This window comes from Uloborus diversus, chromosome 8, assembly GCF_026930045.1.
Source record: "Uloborus diversus isolate 005 chromosome 8, Udiv.v.3.1, whole genome shotgun sequence".
NCBI lineage: Eukaryota > Metazoa > Arthropoda > Arachnida > Araneae > Uloboridae > Uloborus > Uloborus diversus.
The window spans coordinates 129,382,574-129,403,129 of NC_072738.1; the positions used below are offsets into that span (position 1 = coordinate 129,382,574).

A 20,556-nucleotide genomic window follows, 5' to 3' on the forward strand; every position below is an offset into this window, starting at 1 on the left:
CATTTCAAACAAATAATGCAGCATTCTCATCAAATGATGGAACATTTAAATCAAATGGTACAGCATTCTAAGCAAATGATAGAGCATTGCAAGCAAAAACATGCTAAGCAAATGGTCTGATATTCTATGAAAATGATTTAGCCTTTTAAGCAAATGACACGGCATTCTAAGCAAACTATAAAGCATTCTAAGTAAATGATACATTATTCTAAGCAAATTCAATAAGTGCGAGTGAAGAGAAAAATATTTCAAGAGAAATATACGTTAGACATTATAAAGTAGGATAATGGGGTTGTTTCCTTCAGTAAAAAGTAGTACTTTTTGTCACTAAAATTGATAGAATAAGCAAAAAAAAAAAAACATGGACTCAGAAAATACTTTCATTTTTACAACAGTTGTTTTCTTAATTAAATTTTTTAAATGTCCGATTTTTCAAACAACGCGTGGTCTTGATGACGTCACAAATGATGCATTTTGGCGTATCTTTCTACCACGATTCCACGTTATGATAATCAACAAGCGAATTAAAATTGCGTTCTACGCTTGCTATCAACCATATCGTTGCCAATACACGTGAGTAAAGATGCGAATTAAATATTTTGGACCGTGAATGGCAACACTGAATGGCATTTCATCATTTGTGATGTCATCGGCAGAAGCGTTAAACGATGAAAGAGCACCGATTTAAGTAATTTTTTAAAAATATTAAACTTAAACAAATTATTTAAAAAATTGGTCAGATTTTATGTTTTTAAGCATGCTCTTTCAGAAAAAAATACTTTTAAAATTTTGGAAATGACCCCAATCCGATCCGATAAGCTAGTAGGATAATTCCGATAGGAAATTGTCAACATTTTCCACCATATTACACAAGTCGTTTTTCGATGCAACGGCAGTAAGAAAGTGATCTAAAACTACGAGAAATCCATATCCACCGTATCACCTGTGCGACGAAACATTCTCAAAAAGTATTAAAATTAAATATTTTCTTGTACATAAGTTAGTACCCAGGACTTCTTGATTCTGAAAGATCGAGAATACACTTACCGCTTTTGTAATCTAAAGTTCAAGGATATGAGCTTAAGAAATTTAATTATTAATAGAATGAAAACTCCTGAAAAGAAAGACGGAATTTAGAATCATCCTTCCATTCATATCATTAACATTTTAAATCTTCTTGTATAGTAAACCATCATAAATCTGGATCCTATTAAACTTGACGTCGAATAATCTGGACAGCTATTTGGATTTACATTAGTAGGGGAATGTGGGGCGAAGTGAAATGACTATAAGGTGACTAAGCTTTTTTAAAGTGAACAAATTGGAAATTTGTTTTTAAAATTACAGTACAAAAAGAAAGACCAATTTATTTATTTTTTTTTAACTTTCATCAAAATATAATTTTTTGTTTTTGGTAGTAGTTTTGAGTCTTTAAAAAATAGTGGAAATTTTTCACTTTTTTTCATGGGGCGAAGTGAAAAATAAAATATTTTTCTAATGAAATATTTTATAACCAATTATAAAACATACTTTTGTTCAAAAGAATCAGTAAATAAAATTTTGAATTAATAAATGTATAGAAAATGGAACAATAAACGAACAATTAAATAATTTAATTAATTAATGTATGAAGAAAAAAAAGGAATGAGTGAAAGAGGGATGAATAAGAAAATAAGATAATAAATGAATAAATAAAGGAATTACAAAAAGAAGGAATGTAAATGAATTAATCAATACATGAATACGTAAATGTTTTAGTAAATGATTGAGTGAATAAATGAAATAAGCAATTTCACTTTGCCCCATCAACTTTGACCCGCATGTACCCGACTACTGGAGCAAAATATTTAAAACACAAATAAGCTCAATATTAATTAAATAAATGTTGTACTGCATATTAGAAGGTCTTAAAATGTTAATAACAAGAACTTGATTATTTTATAATACCACAAAAAATAATAATAATAATAATAATAATAATAATTTGAATTTTGACCTCTTGAATTCAAATTATGTTTTTCGCAATCACGAGTGTGTGTGTGTGTGTGTGTGTGTGTGTGTGTGTGTAGGCATGTGTGTTTGTGTCTGTATGCAGGTATGAGTGTGTGGATAGTTGTGTGTATGAGTGTTCGTGTGTGGTGGGGTATGTGTATGTGTGTGTAGGCATATATGTTTGTGTCTGTGTGCAGGCATGAGTGTGATGAGTTTGTGGGTAGTTGTGTGTAGGCATGAGTGTGATGAATGTGTGGGTAGTTGTGTGTAGGTGTGTGTGTAGGTGAGTGTGTGTATGTGTTTGTGTATGTGTGTAGGTGTGTGTATTTGTGTGTGTGTGTAGTTGTGTATGTATGCGCATGTGTCTAGGATATGGATGCAACCTGGAGACGGTTTTCGCTATAGGAGCAGCATCGTGCGGAGCCGGTCGACGGTGATGCTGCAGAGGCTGCTAGCGGGAAAAAAAAAATCATAGGACATCAAAACAGTCAAGTGAGAACAATAAGCAATCGCGATTGCTCAAAAAAATTTGACCTTCAATAACTATTACAATAACAGTATCAACTTTTCAATATTGCATGTACTATCATTTGCTTTAATATTGGACAGTATTTTTGTCCTGACTGGAATGGACTACATGTGCAACTACATTGTTAAAAAATTACCAGATAGATGGCGCTAAATGCAAAGTAAATACAAATACAAATACAAAAGTGACGACCAGCAACAGGCTCTGGGCCCAGCTAGACTGGTCCTAGTCAATTTACAATCCCCAGTGAAGATCAATGGCCCTCTTAAAACTGTCTACTCCTTTGCTCATTACCACCTCTTCCGGTAAGCTGTTCCAAGGTTCCACTACCCTGCTAAAATAATAATTTTTCCTAATATCCATGTTAGCCTGAGATTTAAATAGCTTAAAACAATGACCCCTTGTCCTGTTTTCAGTGCTAAACTTTAGCCCCGTAATATTTCACCTTTTCACCTTGCGCCGCTATTTCACTTTGTCCCACATTCCCCTATATATAAATGACAAGTGAGTTAGTGCAATAATGTATTTTTGCAGGTCATTACAATAATGTATGTACATACTACGCTTAATTTTCACTTATGGAGTTTTCTATTTCATTCTCTTGAATTCAAAGTAGAATTTTTACGGAGTAGAGCAATTTGTTTATTTACCTTGGCTCAATTTATAGGTTATTTTGTTCAATCTCTACTTTCGTTACTTCAGATAACCTACATCCCTTATTAGTCGCGGAAAAGGATTCTACTGTAATTCTAATAAGAACTATACAGTATTCAAATGATTAATTTTTAAGTTTAAATAAAATTATATGATTTTGTTGATCTTTTTAGAGTTAAAATTTTGAATGTCTCAAGAAATATTTAGTATCACAAGCTATCAAATCTAAAAGAATTGTAATAAAAATATCTTTTAATACTTTTAAATATATCTAATATCACTATAACAAACAAAGGAAACATTAGTGGGCTCTTTAAAATTTAGATAAAGATATCAATTTCAATTTAATCTTTCAGCACTCAAGTATTTCAGCCCTAGTTTCCCATTTAAATTGACAAAAAAAATGCAAGCAAACAAAGATAAAATGTTATAGCGGTCATTAAAAGCCTCATCGTTTTGAATAATTCAGGTTAAATTGGTTAACTCTTATTAGAAGTACCAAGGAACTTTTAATATGTTCAAGTTTATTGCTTTTTGTGTTTTTCTAGTAGTTATTGAAGCCTTTCCAGTCGAACAGAATGGTAAGTATATTTTATAGCATTTGAATATTCAATAAGAGAAATTTGACTTGAACTCTTGAATGATCGCGGGACAAATGTGTCCTCTTAATTTTTTTTCCTTTAAGTTTGAATACAAGTAGGGGAGAGTGTAAATGAAGGGGCATTTCTTTCCTTTTATTTTTAAATTTTTTTTATTGGTCAGATTTGTTTCAAATTCTCAGGGTACTTTCCTTACACATTCGGCAATAAATGAAAAAAAAAATCTAAAATAGGAAAATAAATCATAAGTAATAAACAAAACTAATTTTATAAAATTTAAAAAAAAAACAAAACAATTTTTCCCATTCATTCCTATCTGTGGGGTTGTATGCGTCACTAGTACTAATGAATGGGGCTTAGCGTGATAAAAATACTAAAGAAATATATATTTTTTTAATTTATGTGATGAGTACTTACATGAATAAATAGCAGAAAAATACTACGTTAATAAGCTAAATATGCTTTGTGCTGAAAAGTAAAGTAAGATTTGTCGGATGTCTTTTCATCCATAAGCTCATTTCTTTCACATTGAAAAAGGCGTTCCTTGTAACGCCGAAACACGTGTCTGCAGTAATCTGCAATTTGTGCTTTTTGCGGTTGTTATTAATTACTTTACTGCTTTAATAGCTAAGTAAAAAAGAAAACAACAATACCATTTTATGCAAAACTTGTTTAATAAAATGACAAAGATTTAACTTGTAGCTGCTATTTTTAAAAATAGATTCAGAGAGACATTTTTCCACATAATATATGTTCATAATAAAAGTTTAACTATTATAAAAATGCTTTTGAAGTAGAATATATATTGGAAGACGATCTATTACTTCCTAATCACATTAGTACCTAATTAAAAATTCTTTAACTTGATTTCAAAACTTACTGCTTTCTCTGAGAACTTGTTTAACTACTCAGAGTTTTTGGTAACTCCCGTAATGGCGTAATAAGCGTACTAGTGAAATTTTGAATGTTTCGTCTTTTTTACTTTTCCGCATTAAAAATGTAGTACTTTTATAAAAAATAATTTACTTTGCATCACATTTCTGATGGGGCAGTAACTTTGAATAGCAGGAAAACTGTAAACCAGGCTAATGTTTAATTTTAAATTTATTTAACAATTATTGTTTTTTTTAACTATGGACAACAAACAATAGTGTTTAAATAAGCGTTAAATAAATAAATAAAGCAAAATATGCGTGGGGCAACTTAGAATAGAAAAATTGTTGCTCAATGTTTCTCTGAATGTCAAAACTACTTAAATGTTTTTTATTTATTTTTTTTTTTCTGTTTTTTGTTCAGATGATGAAAGTTTTGCCCTTGAAAATCCAGATTTGATTGAGGGGGACATAATTCCCGATGATGAAGACGATTATGTGAGTGATATATTTTTTTAATCTGATTTTTCGTCTCTATTTTTGCCTTCATGTGTCATTTCTGTCAGTACTTAGACATGCTTTTCTTGTATATGAATCTTGCATATGTTACTTTTGTACACGTATTTGCCGAATCTTGATTTTATCAAATTGAGATATAAATCCTCCATTGAAAATTTGCGCTTTTTCGCCCATAAATAATCGATTTTTTTTTCCGATTGAGCACTTTCAATGTACGATCTCTGACCCCTCCCCCGGCCCCCAATGCACACAATAACAATAGTGATATTGACAACGACTGATTGGTTTTTTCTTTGAATATTTCAGTTATATAAATTCTTGATTTAGGGAAAAGGTTTTGAGTTACTCATATAAAAATTACAATGAATTTGTACCGTAACCCCACGATAAATTGAAAGAAATATGTGTAATGCAGGTGAGAGAGAGAGAGAGAGAAAGTTGGAGCTAATTTCATCGTAATAAACCAAACACCGAATTGATTACAGCGTCATACCTTTCAACCATTATGATGTGTCAGATTATGAAACTAACACATGAGTTTCATTTCATTCTTCGGTAGCGAGAAAAATTACGTTCAGATTCCTAATTTAGAGTTGTGTCTTGTGCATCCATTTCTGTAAATCACATCACTTTATGACGTACTTACAGTAAGAAATATACAACATATGAACAGTTGTTTAATAAAGTGACTATTTATACAAAGCAGGAATACTCATCCTTGTATAAATAACTAGTGATACCCGCACGGCTTTGCCCGTAATAGAAAAATCAAAAGGTCTTTTGGTTCGCCTGTATATTTACAAATAATGTAATGGTGAATTTTCTCGCCAGTTGGCTTGTACCCATCTTACGGTTCCACGTTATGATAATTTCGTACCTCGCCAATTGGCTTGTGCCCATGTTACGGTTCCACGTTATTATAATTTCGTAATTTACTCGTCCATCTTATGATATTTTTTTTCTTAAAATTGGAATAGAAAAAGAACCACATCGAATTTTCAAAAAATCTCTTCGAGATGCACACCCCCATGCTACATACTAACTTTGTGCCAAATTTCATGAAAATCGGCCGAACGGACTAGGCGCTATGCGCGTCACAGACATCCTACAGACATCCAGATATCCAGACATCATCCGGACAGAGAGACTTTCAGCTCTATTATTAGTAACTAGTGGCACCCGCACGGCTTCGCCCGTAATAGAAAAAATTAAAGGTCTTTTGGTTCGCTTGTATATTTACAAATAATGTATGGTGAATTTTCTCGCCAATTGGCTTGTACCGACGTTACAGTTCCACGCTATGATCATTTCGTATCTCGCCAATTGGCTTGTGCCCATGTTATGGTTCCACGTTATGATAATTTTGTCATTTATGATAGTTTTTTTTCTTAAAATTGGAATAAAAAAAGAACCACATCGAATTTTCGAAAAATCGCTTCGATGTGCACACTCCCATGCTACATACTAACTGTGTGCCAAATTTCATGAAAATCGGCCGAACGGATTAGGCGCTATGCGCGTCACAGACATCCTACAGACATCCAGACATCCAGACATCCTCCGGACAGAGAGACTTTCAGCTTTATTATTAGTAAAGATAAAGAAGATAGCCAATGAAATTTTACTGGTAAGACTCATTTTAGGAGAATGAAGAAATAAAAAAGGGGTCAACAATGAACGCTATCTATTATAGTTTATGGTTTACCCACTGGAGTTAGGGTTAAAATTGCAATTATCAAAATATCACCAAACAGGCAATCGCTTTGTTCAAATGTGGAAGCAATTTTCACCCGTCATACCTTGACGGACGATTTTCAAATAATGTTATAAGTATCAATGCTTGAAAATTATCACATGCTTTAATCTTCAGAGATAACTTTTTCCTGCCTGGAATAGACTGGACGACTACATAGTATTACGAGATAAGGGGTGCTAGAAACAGAGCTAATATTTCACCATTTCCTTTTATCCTGCTAATTCACTTTGCCTAAGATTTCCCTACTGCTTAGAAATAAAAAAATATATTTTTGCTCAAAAGTAGAAGTTTTTACATCCAAAAGCTCACCTTTATTTCATTGAAAAAAAGGGAATTCCTTGTGACTCTGACATTCCTTGTCACCTGTGTCTGCAACTTCTTCCCAATTGTGCTACCTTATCGTTATTGATTATATTTTTATATGGTAGTACTGTTAATGCTTGTATGTGGTCCGAAAATTAAAAATCATAGCTTCGAAAAATGAAAATTAGAAAGAAATATACATGCATTTTGTTTCTTGCAAAGTCAAAACAAAGTATTTCATCTCTTTATTTTTCTTTTAACAGGATCGAAACGCGATTGCGAGTTCAAAGAAACTGTGGCCGAAAGGAAAAATTCCATACGTGATTTCTTCATCCCTAAGTAAGTTATACCAAAAAAAAAAAAAAAAAAGTGTAATTAATCTTCTGAAAACTTTCATCCACAAAAACACTTCCTCTAAAATGTAGTTAAGTTGCTCAAATTGACGAAGTATTTAAATTTATCATCATCAATTTCCATGCAATTATCATTCATCAATGTCCTTACCTTGAAACAATAACAGCATTCAATGCCATACGTGATTTCTTCATCCCTAAGTAAGTTATACCAAAAAAAAAGTGTAATTAATCTTCTGAAAACTTTCATCCACAAAAACACTTCCTCTAAAATGTAGTTAAGTTGCTCAAATTGACGAAATATTTAAATTTATCATCATCAACTCCCATGCAATTATCATTCATCAATGTCCTTACCTTGAAACAATAACAGCATTCAATTATTAAATTTTATAAAATTTGCAGAAAAATTTACTTTTTTCAAAAATTCTTGTTCACTGAGACACAGGGCAAAACCTGTAAAAAAAATTTTATTTTATTTTATGCTTATGAAATTTAAAATCCCAACATACAGGGTGTCCTGAAATAGACTAACTGTTTTTGAAAATTCGTAACTGGGAAATGATTAATCACAAAACAAAAATTCTCCCAGAAAACTCACGTGGCGGCCCATAAATCCCCCCCCCCCCCTATTTACAAATTTTAGTTCAAATTTTTTCCAATAGATGGCGCTGCAGACAGTGAGCCCGTTAATCAGGGAAAGATAGAGAAATGCAACATAATTTTGCGGAAAATGTTTTTAATGCACAAAATTACATAACAATATTTTCAAAATATTTATCTTTGGCTGAAATCACATGGCACAAACGGAAAGGCACACGGAAGGAAAATCGGAGTATTTCAATTCTTCGTCTTTGACTTATGGTCTTACTAGCTGAAGCGCCATCTATTGAAAAACATTTCAACTAAAATTTGGAACCCAGGAAAAAAAGTTACAGCCCCCTGCATGATTTTTCTCCAAAAACTTTTGTTTTATAATTAACCGTTTTCCTGTAATGAATTTTTGAAAACAGTCAATTTCAGGAAACCCTGTTTATACATACATTAAAGATAAGCAAAATTTAAAAAAATATATTTTCATAAAACTGAGATTTGTTGTTCTATTAGGTGACAAAACAGAAAATATCATAAATGCCATGAAACATATTGAAAGTCAAACCTGCATTCGTTTTGTGAAGCGCACTAAAGAAGCAAATTACGTCAGAATATATAAAGGAAGTGGGTAAGTTTTTTTTTATTTTGATTCTATAACTTTTCTCCTATTTTGAATGCAAGTGAATCAAATCTTCACTCAATGTAAACTTTTTTTTTATTTCCTTTTACAAAAAAGGAAATATTGTATTGGCGAAAAAATTTTCACTCAAAAATCGACCTTAATTTCCATTTTACTCATCTCCGAATGAATGTTGAGTTTTTTTTTTTCTACTCGACCACACGTTAATAAGTGCCTAAGAACGTATAGACACGCGAAATATCCATTTTGACAATTCCCGAGTTAGTTACAACGAGTTTTCTCGTGACGTCTGTATGTACGTATGTATGTATGTGCGTATATGCGGATGTGCGTATGTGCATATTTGCGTATATATGTCGCATAACTCAAGAACGGTATGTCAAACAATGTTGAAATTTGGTACGTAGACTCCTAGTGGGGTCTAGTTGTGCACCTCCCTTTTTGGTTGCATTCGGGTGCTTCTAAAGAGGTCTTTTGCCCCTTTTTGAGGGGAAATCATTGTTAATTTCAAAGTAAATTCAAGTGGTGTTATAATTTGGCGGATACTTGGCGATAAATCAATAGTCTTTTGGTCGCCAAGTTTTGTCGCCAACTTGGCAACAAATTTGGCGATTTTTTTTTTTAAATCTGGTTTCAATTGATCACTGTTGTTATTTAGAGAGTAAACTATTGAATCACATTAAAATTACCAATAATGGGAAAATGACATTAAATTGGAGTAAAAGTGATGTGAGGCACACATCAGCTCGTTTCAAACTGTTGTAAAATATTAGTAGACTGGAGTATTCAGTGCATAAAAATGATCTTCTGGCTAAAGAGAGAGAATTCTGAAGAATGTAGTACCAAAGAAGTATACAGTAAACTCCCAATTATCCGCTGATCTGGATGGCACAAGTGTTGCGGATAGTAAAATCGTGGATAAACCACAAAAAGGCTGAAATGAGGGACAAATGATGTAAAAATTGTCCTTCCTCAAAAACTTTGCTCTATTGATGCATAATACTTTCTACAGACAGTAAAAATATTATACAGTGCAGGAAAAATGTTTTGTATTTTTACGCAACAGAGCTTGACACCAATAAAAAAAAAAAGACCTGTGACCCCCACTTCCCCCAATCAACTCTAATTTGAATTCTGAAACTTTGAATTCAAATTATGTTTTTCGCAATCACAGGTTGCGACAAGACCCTACTCATTGGTGTTATTGTTTCCAGAAACGGCCCCCCTCCCAAGCATAATTCTTCTCCTGGTTATTTATGTGTGTAAAGTTGAGTGTGGGTGTGTGTGTAGGCTTAAGAGTGTGTGTGTTAGTGTGTGTGTGTAAAGGCGCGTGCGTGTGACTGCGTATGTAAGTGTATGAACATGCGTGTGTAGGACATGGACGCCACCGTCCAGCAGAAGTGGATTCTGGGGGACAGTGCTCAGGACCAGAGGAGCTGCGCCGGTGGACGGTGGTGCTGCAGAGGCACCTGGTCAAAGCTGAAAAAGGAACAACAACATCACATATGGTCAAGTAAGAACAATAAGCAATCGGGATTGCTCTAAAAAAAAATTTAAAAGAATGTACGATGAAGGCACAATAAAGGAATGAAACAAAACAACTGAGTTTTAAATTTACAATTTTTCGACAAAAAAGTTTTTTCTTGGTATTTGCATTTGCTGCGAAAATACATGTTCCTGACTGTCGATTGACTCGTGGACAATCCGCACCGTGGATAATCCGCACCGTGGATAATCCGCTCGCAGATAATCGCGGGAGTTTACACTGTACTTCTAAATATTGACTTGAACATAAACTTAAATTACAATTACACTCTAACTTGTTTTCGTGAGCTCCTTATTTATTTATTTATTTTTTGCAAATTAATTTTTAAAATTCAATTATTTTTTTTTAAAAGCTCGCATGTGTATTTGAAAAGAAGATGTAAACTGTTTTGTGAGATTCAGAGAAGCTGTTGTGTCTTTTATTCATTTAAAGAAGCAATTCCTAGTTACATCGCAATGTTTTGAGTTAATTTCAACGTCAGACTTTTTATATGCGGTTCCTTTTTTTTTTTTTAATTGTTGTGAAATCTATTTTTTTACAGCCATTCGCGAAGTTTGTGGCGATTTTTTATACGCTCCCTATCAACCGCACAAAAATAGGCTTGAGTGTTCTTAACGAAAATGAAAAGGCAGCCACTAGGGAAAGAAAAAAGCATCCGGCAATTATGATCCAATTAAATGCACAATTATGTATTTTTTTGAAAAAGAAGAAGTAGGGGAGACCGGGGTTAGTTGTGTCAAGGGCAAGTTGTGCCATCGAGCCTCCTGACTGAGCCGATAGGTTTCAACACCTGTCGTGTCATGTGAGTGAGCAAGTTGATGGTCTCAATGCCTTGTGTAAGTTTGGAAGTATAGCGTTGGACTGTTTTCAAGATATAAATATTTATCGTGTTTTCAACAGCAAAAGTAAATTTTGTGACCTGCATTGGAATTGTCTTTGCCACTAAGGATACTGAGGTGTGAAAGCTTTCCTAACATTATTTAAATACCTATGTCTTGAGCTGTTATTCCATGCATTTCATTTGTTGATTATGATAATATTTTGGAAACTATTGAGTAAAGTTTAGAATGACGTAACACGGGGCTAATTGTGACAAAGTCGAAGGGTCACGTTGTGACAGTGTCACTACTAACCCTGTTCCGTTATCCGTCAAAGATGAGAGCGTTGAAGACTAAAATGATAATGAAAATAATGAATATGAAGCTGTTATCAAACCCAGCACTTCAGCAATACGTTTAGTCAATGATATTAAGAGTGCAGAACAGTCTTCAGAAGTGAGAAATCTCATTGAATTAGGTGAGTCTATGACAGTTGACATTAGCATGGTAATTGCGATACGTTTTGTAGAAAAAAGATGGCCACCTAAAGCTGGAAATTGAAAGTGCAAGCACTCCGCTCGTATATGTTTTAAAACCTGTCATTCCAGCAATCGCACCTAAAGAGAAAATTCAAGCAGTTCTTAAAACAAGAGAACGCAAGAAACAAATTGAAGACGGAAATGTCAAAATGTGCACAAAAAATTGCACCAACGTTACTAAAAAAAAATTAAAGAAAACAGATTCGGATAAATCTGAAGATGATAAAAATTGATTATGTCTTTTACTTGGATCAATACAAAGTTTCTAGACCCGTAGAATACTGGGTACAGTTCATGACACTTAAAAACTGGTCTCATGTCAAATGTACCAAAAAAGAAACTTTTTTTTATTTGCATTAACAGCACATTATATGTTGAAACAAGCGATGATAATGAATGATTATAAAAATAAGTAGACCTGTAGGGTAAGATATGGGCCTACACATTGTACCGAGTCAAAGATTTATATAATCAAAAATTAGTGTTGCTCTACCTTTCATCTTTCCTGATTAACAGTTTTTTAATGTGTCCCTAAAAAAGAATTCACAAGTGTTAATAATTTAACTATTTTATTTTCATTTCGTTTTAAGTGTGGTTAAAACATGAAGACGTTCATTTTTATGTTAAGAGCATTATAAACGAATAACTTTTTCATTCTTCACCAAAAATATAATTAATTGCATTTCTCACGTAATTTGAACATGTTACAACGTATTTGTACGCATTTTTTGTGTCATAATGTGCCCCAAGCATGTTACTACTAGCCCCGCTACGGGGCAAGTTGAAACAAACTTCGAGGCTACGCAAATTCCATTTTACGTCATAAAAAACTTTTAAAATGTGAATAATTGTTTTATACATATATTGCTCAAGAGTTACTCTAAGATTTGAACCGATATGAAACATTTAGTGCATCATAAGATATGATGCACTAAATGCTTCACATCAGTTCAAACCTTACGGTAATATCAAGAATGACAAAAGTGTCACCACTAGCCCCGGTCTCCCCAAAGAATAAAAAAGGAAATAGTTTCATTTTCTCTTTTGTTGAAAAGAAATTTTTTGGAGAAGAAGAAATACGAATTAAAACGAAGTTTTAGTGATAAATAAGTAGCTAAGATTCGAAATACTAAGAGGAGATATTAATTTCCATGGAATAAAATTGGGCAAATATTTGTCTGGGTAAAGTTAATTCAATTGAAAGTTTCAAGGTCAGAAGTTAAAGTACGCCTGAGAAGAACCACATAAAATTTGAAATACTGGTACAATAACAACCTCTAGCCCCAGTGGCTTTGAATGTAAGCAAGTAAACGGACATGCTTGCGATAAACCACAACCATGCCTCCAAAACGGCAGTATCTCTAGACCAGCGAAGAAAAATCGGTCCTCAGAGTGTTTTTGTAAACTCACGTTAAAAATTTTCCTTACTCAATGAAATAAAATAAAAAGAAAGAAAACAAATTTTGTACCCTTTAAAAAGTTAAAATATTGGGCATTTTAGTTTTTTGCGTGAATTTTGGGATTAATCCTTGCATTTTCCTATGATTTTACAAATGTTTATTTATTGAGTTATAATTGAGTTGTTTTCAAAATTGTAAAAGTATTTTTTTTCTGAAAGAGCATGCTTAAAGACACAGGATTTAACTATTTTTAAATAATTTGACAAGCTTTAGTATTTTTCAACAATTATTTTAATCGATGCGCAGATTTAATTTCATTTTTTACGCTTCTGCCCATGACATCACAAGTAATGAAATGTCATTCACTGAAGTCATTAGCAAAGAACGCAATATCTTCATTCCCATGTACTGGCCAAGCCATTGACAGAAAAACGTAAACATTCAGAGCGCCAAAGTAAGGCCCATGGCTCTACGCCAAAGTACACTACTTGTGACGTCATAAAGACCACGACTTATATCTAATATCGGATAATTTAAAATTTTAAGTAAAAAATAACTGTTAGGATAGCAAAAAAGATTCTAGCTTCGTGTTTTATTTTTATTTGTTTATTTATTTATTTAATAATTTTTTTTACAAGATTTAAACGGTTCCTGAGTCATTCTTTTTTGGGCCAAAAAAGATTTAAATTAACGCCACCGGTCCGCGAAATTTTTCAAAAGATTTTGCCTCTCTACGGGTCAAAAAAAGTTTAGAAACGCGGCTTAAAACTGAAGTCATATGCTTAAAATGTGAAACATTAGACTAATAGTTTGCCAAGAAATATAAAAATAGATAACCTTACAAGATGTAAGAAATACTTTATACTTTATTGACACATCCATATAAAATAAATTGCTCAACACCTTTTCAAAGCTGTGCGTATATTACTAAATCTTTAACGCCTTCATTTCAAAAACTTTTAAATCTCGGTGTGAAATGTCATTTTAAGTGGGGAATTTATGAAGGAAACTATTTTCTCTTCCAGCTGCAAATCGAAAATTGGAATGGCTGGAAAAGCCCAAGATCTTTCCCTTGGCGAAGGCTGCCACAAGTCTGGAACAATTATCCATGAATTAGCTCATGCTATCGGATTTTTTCACGAACAAACTCGTTCTGACAGAGATGATTACATCGCTATTCACTGGAATAACATTCAGAAAGGTAAGACAGCAACTTTCTTAGACCAATGCAAGAAAAATTAACTATAGTACGAACCATACTTTTGCATATTATTAAAAACACATAGCCTCTTTTTTGAGCAATCACGATTGCTAATTATTTTCACTTGACCGTCCTTGATGTTCGGGTTCTTTTTTCAACCCCAACGTCATCTGCAGGCGCGGCTCCTCTGGTCCTGAGCAATGTCCCCCGGAATCCGCTTCTCCTGGTCGGTGGCGACCATGTCCTACACACACGCACGCTCATATACATACACACTCACACACATACACAGTCACACACACACACGCGCGTGCCTTTACACGCCAACGTACATTCACAGAGGTCTACGCACACACACAAGCCTACACATACACATACACAACTATACACACGTAACTGCCCAAAAGGAGAGGCAGGCTTAGGAGGACAGGAGCCGTTTCTAGAAATAGTAACTCCAATGAGTAGGGTCCTGTCGCAGCTCGTGATTGCGAAAAACATAATTTAAATTCAAAATTTCTGAATTCAAATTATTTTTTTTTTCAAATGTGAGCACTCTTTGTCATTTTGGCATTTGCCCTTTCAATGCCACGAAATAGCTGATCTTTTGCAAAAGCGCTTTTAATAGGTGAACCTTCTTTTTCCCTAACACAGATCTATGATAAACGCTGCAACCATCGGGAGATGGCGTCTCTAGTCAGCTCCTCTTGCATGAATTGGATCTGCGATTGTAAGAGAAGGAAAAAAAATTATTTAATGAGAAACTGCTCTTAAGTTACTATTTTACAATTTAAATCATTATGCAGAGTGAAATAAATGGACATGGTGCAGTAAACGAAAACATACGTATTACGTGCTTTGAGTTACACTCAAGGAAAATTGGAGCATCAACAAATGTTGCCACTCGAAAAAAGATGCGTTGTAGAATATTTCGCTGCAAAATTTTCAAAGTTTTGATTTAATTATAAAACATTTCCCTAGATGCACAAAAGATTGTAAAAATTTTTTAAATATTCGTTCAAAGGAAATTTTTTCAATTGGTTAAAAATATTCCATGTCCGGAAAAAACGTCCATCTAAATTTTCAGTCGCCCCCCACTGTTGTTTAAAACCTTACAGCTTTGTTTAGGGTTGATCATTACCGAATTAGGGTCATCCTTTCAAATTTTTGGCATCACCGAACACTTTGAAGAAATCTAAAGTGAATTGGTGCAAAGCATTCATTGCTTAGTATGGAGGCAATACTTGAAAAGATCTTCAGAAGAGGATATTTTCTTCTGACCGTATCACCAAAAACTCAAACCAAGGTGGAAATTTTAGGGGTTTTCCCATACAAAATAAGATATGTTTTAAGAAAATATGCGCGTCCAGCAAGTCTCAAATTATCAAATGTATATCACTGCTTAGTTTCTATAAATTTTGCAGTTCTGATTTTTCTTCAGCGATGTTCTTCGGAACTCATTTTATATTAAACTAGCAAATATACCAGGAGTTCCCTGGGTCAGTAATAATTATGAGAAACAATTGTTACTTGCCTTTGTTTTCTGTTTTAAGCGAAAGAGTTTAAAACAAACCTTTTTGACGTGATTAAAAATCGAGCTTCTTCCTTACTCATTAAACTAAAATAGCAATAAGTATAAAGAACAAAATAGTATTCAATTAGAAACGAAAGCACGACATTTAAGCATATACAAATTTGAAGATTTCCGAAATGTGAAATTAAACTTTACATGTTTAAAAAGATTTATCTGTTAGTACTTTTTTTTTAATCTAAAACCTTCTATGTGTGGCTATTGATGTACGAAGTGTTTTAAAAAATGTAGCCGCCCGTGTTCCCCTTACACTTGCTTTAGTTATTTTGGGAAATTTCAATTTTTGTGGGCACTTGGTGCGGTTTAAAATCTTACCAAATTTGCGAGAATCATTTTGGGACACTTTCGATAACACTCCCCCTCCTTACTAATTTTTATTATAGAAATATTGTTCCCAGATGCTGAGATACTTTTGGTCAAAAAAAAAATGGCGCTAAACGGTTTCATCCGAAATGTTTCCAAAATAAGTAGTAAAATTTGGCGATTGTTTGAAATCGTGCGAAAAGAAAAAGTAATGGAAGTTTTTGTGCGGTTTATGGATTTGCCTAATTTAGTTGTTGAATTATTTTACACAGTATTTTTTTTTTTTTTAAGTATCTTTGATTGGCGATATTTTGTTTATATGGTGAAAGTTGAGAAACATTATTACGTAGTCTTTGGGCTCAAAAACAGCGACAGTGGAAAAAACTGCCAAATGCATCAGCTACTGAAATCTTTCTAAAAAAATTCTGGCGATATTTCGGCTGGTTGGTTGGATATAGTGAGCAAGTGTCCAATCAGCATAAATAGTAATAATAAACCATTTATTACATAAGTTCCGTTTAAAAGTAAAATGATCAGCCAAATCCATTTATTTTTAGCCAATCTTGTGGAAAAAAGTTACTTTAAGATTTGACTTGAGAAAAGCCTCAAAAAGTCGGTCAAAACGCAAAAATATTCAACAATACAACAATTCTTGGGAGTTGAGATGACACACTAAATAATGACTTGGGTTAATGAAAGGCTTCGAACAGGGAACAAAAAAACTCATAACTCGTTTTTTATACAACTTAGAAACTTCGAACAGATGCTATCTTCAGCAGAAACATTGGCACTTTCGATGGACATATAATGTTAATATGTGCACGTTTTTTTCCACCCCCATATTGGAGCATTTATGCGAAAATTGGGACTAAAATTGGAATAAAAAGGGAACTATCAATCGGATTTTTTTCGAACTGGTCTATAAACCTTTCCAGTACCAAACTGAACAAACGGTGAAAGTTTCAGCCAAATCTGCCGGGTAGTTTCTGAGATCTTAGGGAACAAATTTACCAAACTCCATTTTTATATATATAGATTATTTCTTCGCCAATTTACAATTTCAAATCTAATAGTTCAGAATTCACTGTTTCGAAGCTAATACTTTTGATTGGCTACTTGTAGTTGTTGAAATTGTTTACGCCCCCCCCCCCAGTTTCGCCGACATTTAAACTTTCCTCTCCCCTTAAATACATTAAAAGGTATTACAGCTGAAAAACAGGGGAAAGGAAACTTCGTGTCGGCGAAACTGGGAGGACACCGTTGAAAATCTTCACTCTACATTGTCATTTTCTATGCAATACGATGCTATGAAATGAAAATAGAGAGTTTTCAAACAGTAAAAACTTTTATATTTCTGTGTCAAAACTACAAGATTTTTATTAAAATAATTTAATTTTTTTCCCCATCCATTTTTATTCATGGTTCAAAATCACCCTGAGTAGCAAAATAACTTTGAACCAGGTTAGAAACTCATTTTAAAGGTTTTTATTATTTTTATTTCTTAGTCTTGGGTAACCATACAATATAGTAACATTTCTTCTTTCGATGCAAATAGAAAAAATAACACTATTAAAATTTGAGTGGGCCAGTTGGAAATAGAGAAATTGAAGCTCAACGTGACTCTGAGTGATTGAACATAACATGTAAAACAGTAAACTTGATTAATCTAAATTTTCAAATCTAATTTCAGGTCATGAAGCTCAATTTGAGAAAAGAAAGCCTTCGGAAAATAAACTTCTAACTCCATATGACTATGAGTCGGTGACACACTACGACGGTTTGGCTTTTAGCAAGGACAAGCCCGGTAACCTCATGACGATGACACCAAAGAAAAAAGGAGTGGTTTTGCAGAAAACAAGTGAAAAGGTCCTCAGTAAAGATGATATTAAAAGAATTAAATTGCTTTACAAATGCTGAATATTGTAAAACACTTTCAAAATAAAGACATTTGAAAGTTGAAAATAAGTGAATTTAAATTACTTGTTTTCAATTAATAATTTTTTTATTCTTTCACAAGGTTCAGGGTTTAAAATAACAATGCGTAGCGTGACTACCGTGAGGTGGATCGAGTTCCTGAGTGACACTCTTCTAGGGGGTGACACCCAGAAGGGATTTAAAATTTTATAAAGGATGTAAATACTTCAACTCTAAAAATTTTCCCAAATATATCTTGGGGCAAATTTTGTATAAAATTCGTTCATAGTTTATACTTGTCTTTTGATGCTTGCTTTTGTTGAACAAATAAATGAAAATTTGTTTCTGGAAATTGCACTAACTCATCTTAATGTTGACACAAATTATTACTATTGGGGGAGGGAGGAGAAGTGACGTCAAAAATTACAGCCCCGTGTGACACCCACGCTAGGAATGCCACTGAATAATGTAATATCTTTCAATGTCCACTATTTTTTCTGTAGACTTAAAATAACAGTTCATAGTTGATTGAAAAGTATTTTTGAACAAACCATGGACACAAAACCGTAACACCGCAACAATAAAATAAGGAGAGTTTAATGGTGAAAAATAGTGAATTTATATTAATTGTTTCTATTTTATTGTTCCTTTTTCTTTCAAAAAGCTCAGGACTTCAAATAATATGTAATATTTTCCAAAACAAACCCCTTTTTCAATGCAATTTCAAAAAATGTATATTGTAGTTTGTTAAAAAATACTTTTGGACAAATCATTGCAAATACATCAAAAAATATTTGTGAAATGCAACTCTTTAAATAAAGCAAAGATTTTTTTCATAAAAATTGCTAGAATACGTACTTTGACGGAGCCGAAACCGATATTTATGAAACATGAAAAATAAGAAAACCAACATAAAGTTGAATATAGCAATAAAATTCGATTTATTACTGGTTTAGCATTTAGTACATTGATTTCTCATGCATTATTTCTGCAGGATATAATAAGCGTTTTACTTATATCAAAAAGGCGTAAATACTACACATTAACTGCAATATTTATTTCACAATTTCGAAGTTTTTTTCTTATCATTTTGCTTTGAGACTTTGCCAGTGAGAACTTCCATACTTAACCAATAAACTTTTTTCATAGTAAAATTTTTATGAGCATCAATGAAATAAATATAATGCTAAGCTTAAAGTGGAGGTCTAACAAATTTTATAAAATTAGCTTTTAACCGACATCATGCAAACACTGCAGATACATTTTTCTATACTAACACTGCTAACTGAAAAAAATGTATGATACCTGTATTGTAGTATATAAACGGAACACGAAAGTGACCTGAGTGAATGGCCATTGCAGATGAAGCAAGGTTTCTTTTCTAAGTAAAATTTTTAATATCACCTCTGGAATAAACACTATGTTAGCTCTAAATGGATTACTTAAGATCAAACAAATTTTACAAAATGAGCTTTTAACTTACATCTTGCAAACATTGTAGGTATATTTTTCTATATTACAGAAAATTGAAAAAAATACATGATGCCTGTATAGAGTGCACGTTTTCAAAGTAAAATGTTTACGAATATCTCTGAAATAAACATAATGTTAAGGTGAAAGTAGATTATTTAAGGTCTAACACATTTTATAAAATTGCTTTTACCTACATCCTGCAAATATTGTAGGATGCATATACAGGGTATCCCAAAACGACCGCATAAACTCAGCACAGCTAGATTACTCGTTGGGAGTACATAGAAACTGCCCAAAGAAGCGTTTCTATACGATCCATAGTTTACGAGAAAAAATACGAAAAAGAAAGTATGACTTCACTGCCGGTGCAAGAAAAAACTTTATTGAACACTAGTGGTACCCGCACGGCTTTGCCCGTAATAGAAAAATTAAAAGGTCTTTTGGTTCGCCTGTATATTTACAAATAATGTATGGTGAATTTCTCGCCAATTGGCTTGCGCCCATGTTACGATTCCACGTTATGATTATTTTTGTAATTTACTCGTCCATCTTATGATAATTTTTTTCTTAAAATTGGAATAGAAGAAATACCACATCGAATTTTCAAAAAATCGCTTTGAGGTGCACACCCCCATGCTACAAACTAATTCTGTGCCAAATTTCATGAAAATCGGCCGAACGGTCTAGGCGCTATACGCGTCACAGTGATCCTGACAGACAGACTTTCAGCTTTATTATTAGTAGGGGAGACCGGGGCAAGATGACGAGCCGGGCAAGATGACGAATGCCTTAATTTTTCCGTTTTAAACTAGGTAACTGCATCAACTGCATGCTACTGGCTCTCGTATCCGCTGTTCGTTCAGCAATAGTATAGAGACGCTGAAATCGCCATATTTGTGTTAGTTCTGAAGCTCTGATTGTTTACCGTTGCCACGATATAACTTTTATGCATTTGTAAATAAG

At 33.2% G+C, this 20,556-nt stretch overlaps 1 protein-coding gene across 1 annotated transcript; it reads left to right on the top strand.

The window, feature by feature from the left end:
- The first annotated feature begins 3,609 nt into the window (after positions 1-3,609).
- Positions 3,610-18,180, top strand: LOC129227794 (astacin-like metalloprotease toxin 5). Its single transcript, XM_054862403.1, has 6 exons — positions 3,610-3,756; positions 5,071-5,144; positions 7,488-7,563; positions 8,685-8,799; positions 14,140-14,315; positions 17,897-18,180. Exons 1-6 carry the CDS (start codon positions 3,690-3,692, stop codon positions 18,121-18,123), a joined length of 735 nt encoding a protein of 244 aa, XP_054718378.1. The 5' UTR covers positions 3,610-3,689; the 3' UTR covers positions 18,124-18,180.
- The last annotated feature ends 2,376 nt before the right edge of the window (positions 18,181-20,556 follow it).

Bases quoted from the DNA above. Each gene is read 5' to 3' on its own strand.
- LOC129227794 (XM_054862403.1), top strand. From the start codon at position 3,690: ATGTTCAAGTTTATTGCTTTTTGTGTTTTTCTAGTAGTTATTGAAGCC. The intron at 8,800-14,139 runs GTAAGTTTTTTT...TTTCTCTTCCAG, and splicing joins AGAATATATAAAGGAAGTGG to CTGCAAATCGAAAATTGGAA. The intron at 14,316-17,896 runs GTAAGACAGCAA...ATCTAATTTCAG, and splicing joins CTGGAATAACATTCAGAAAG to GTCATGAAGCTCAATTTGAG.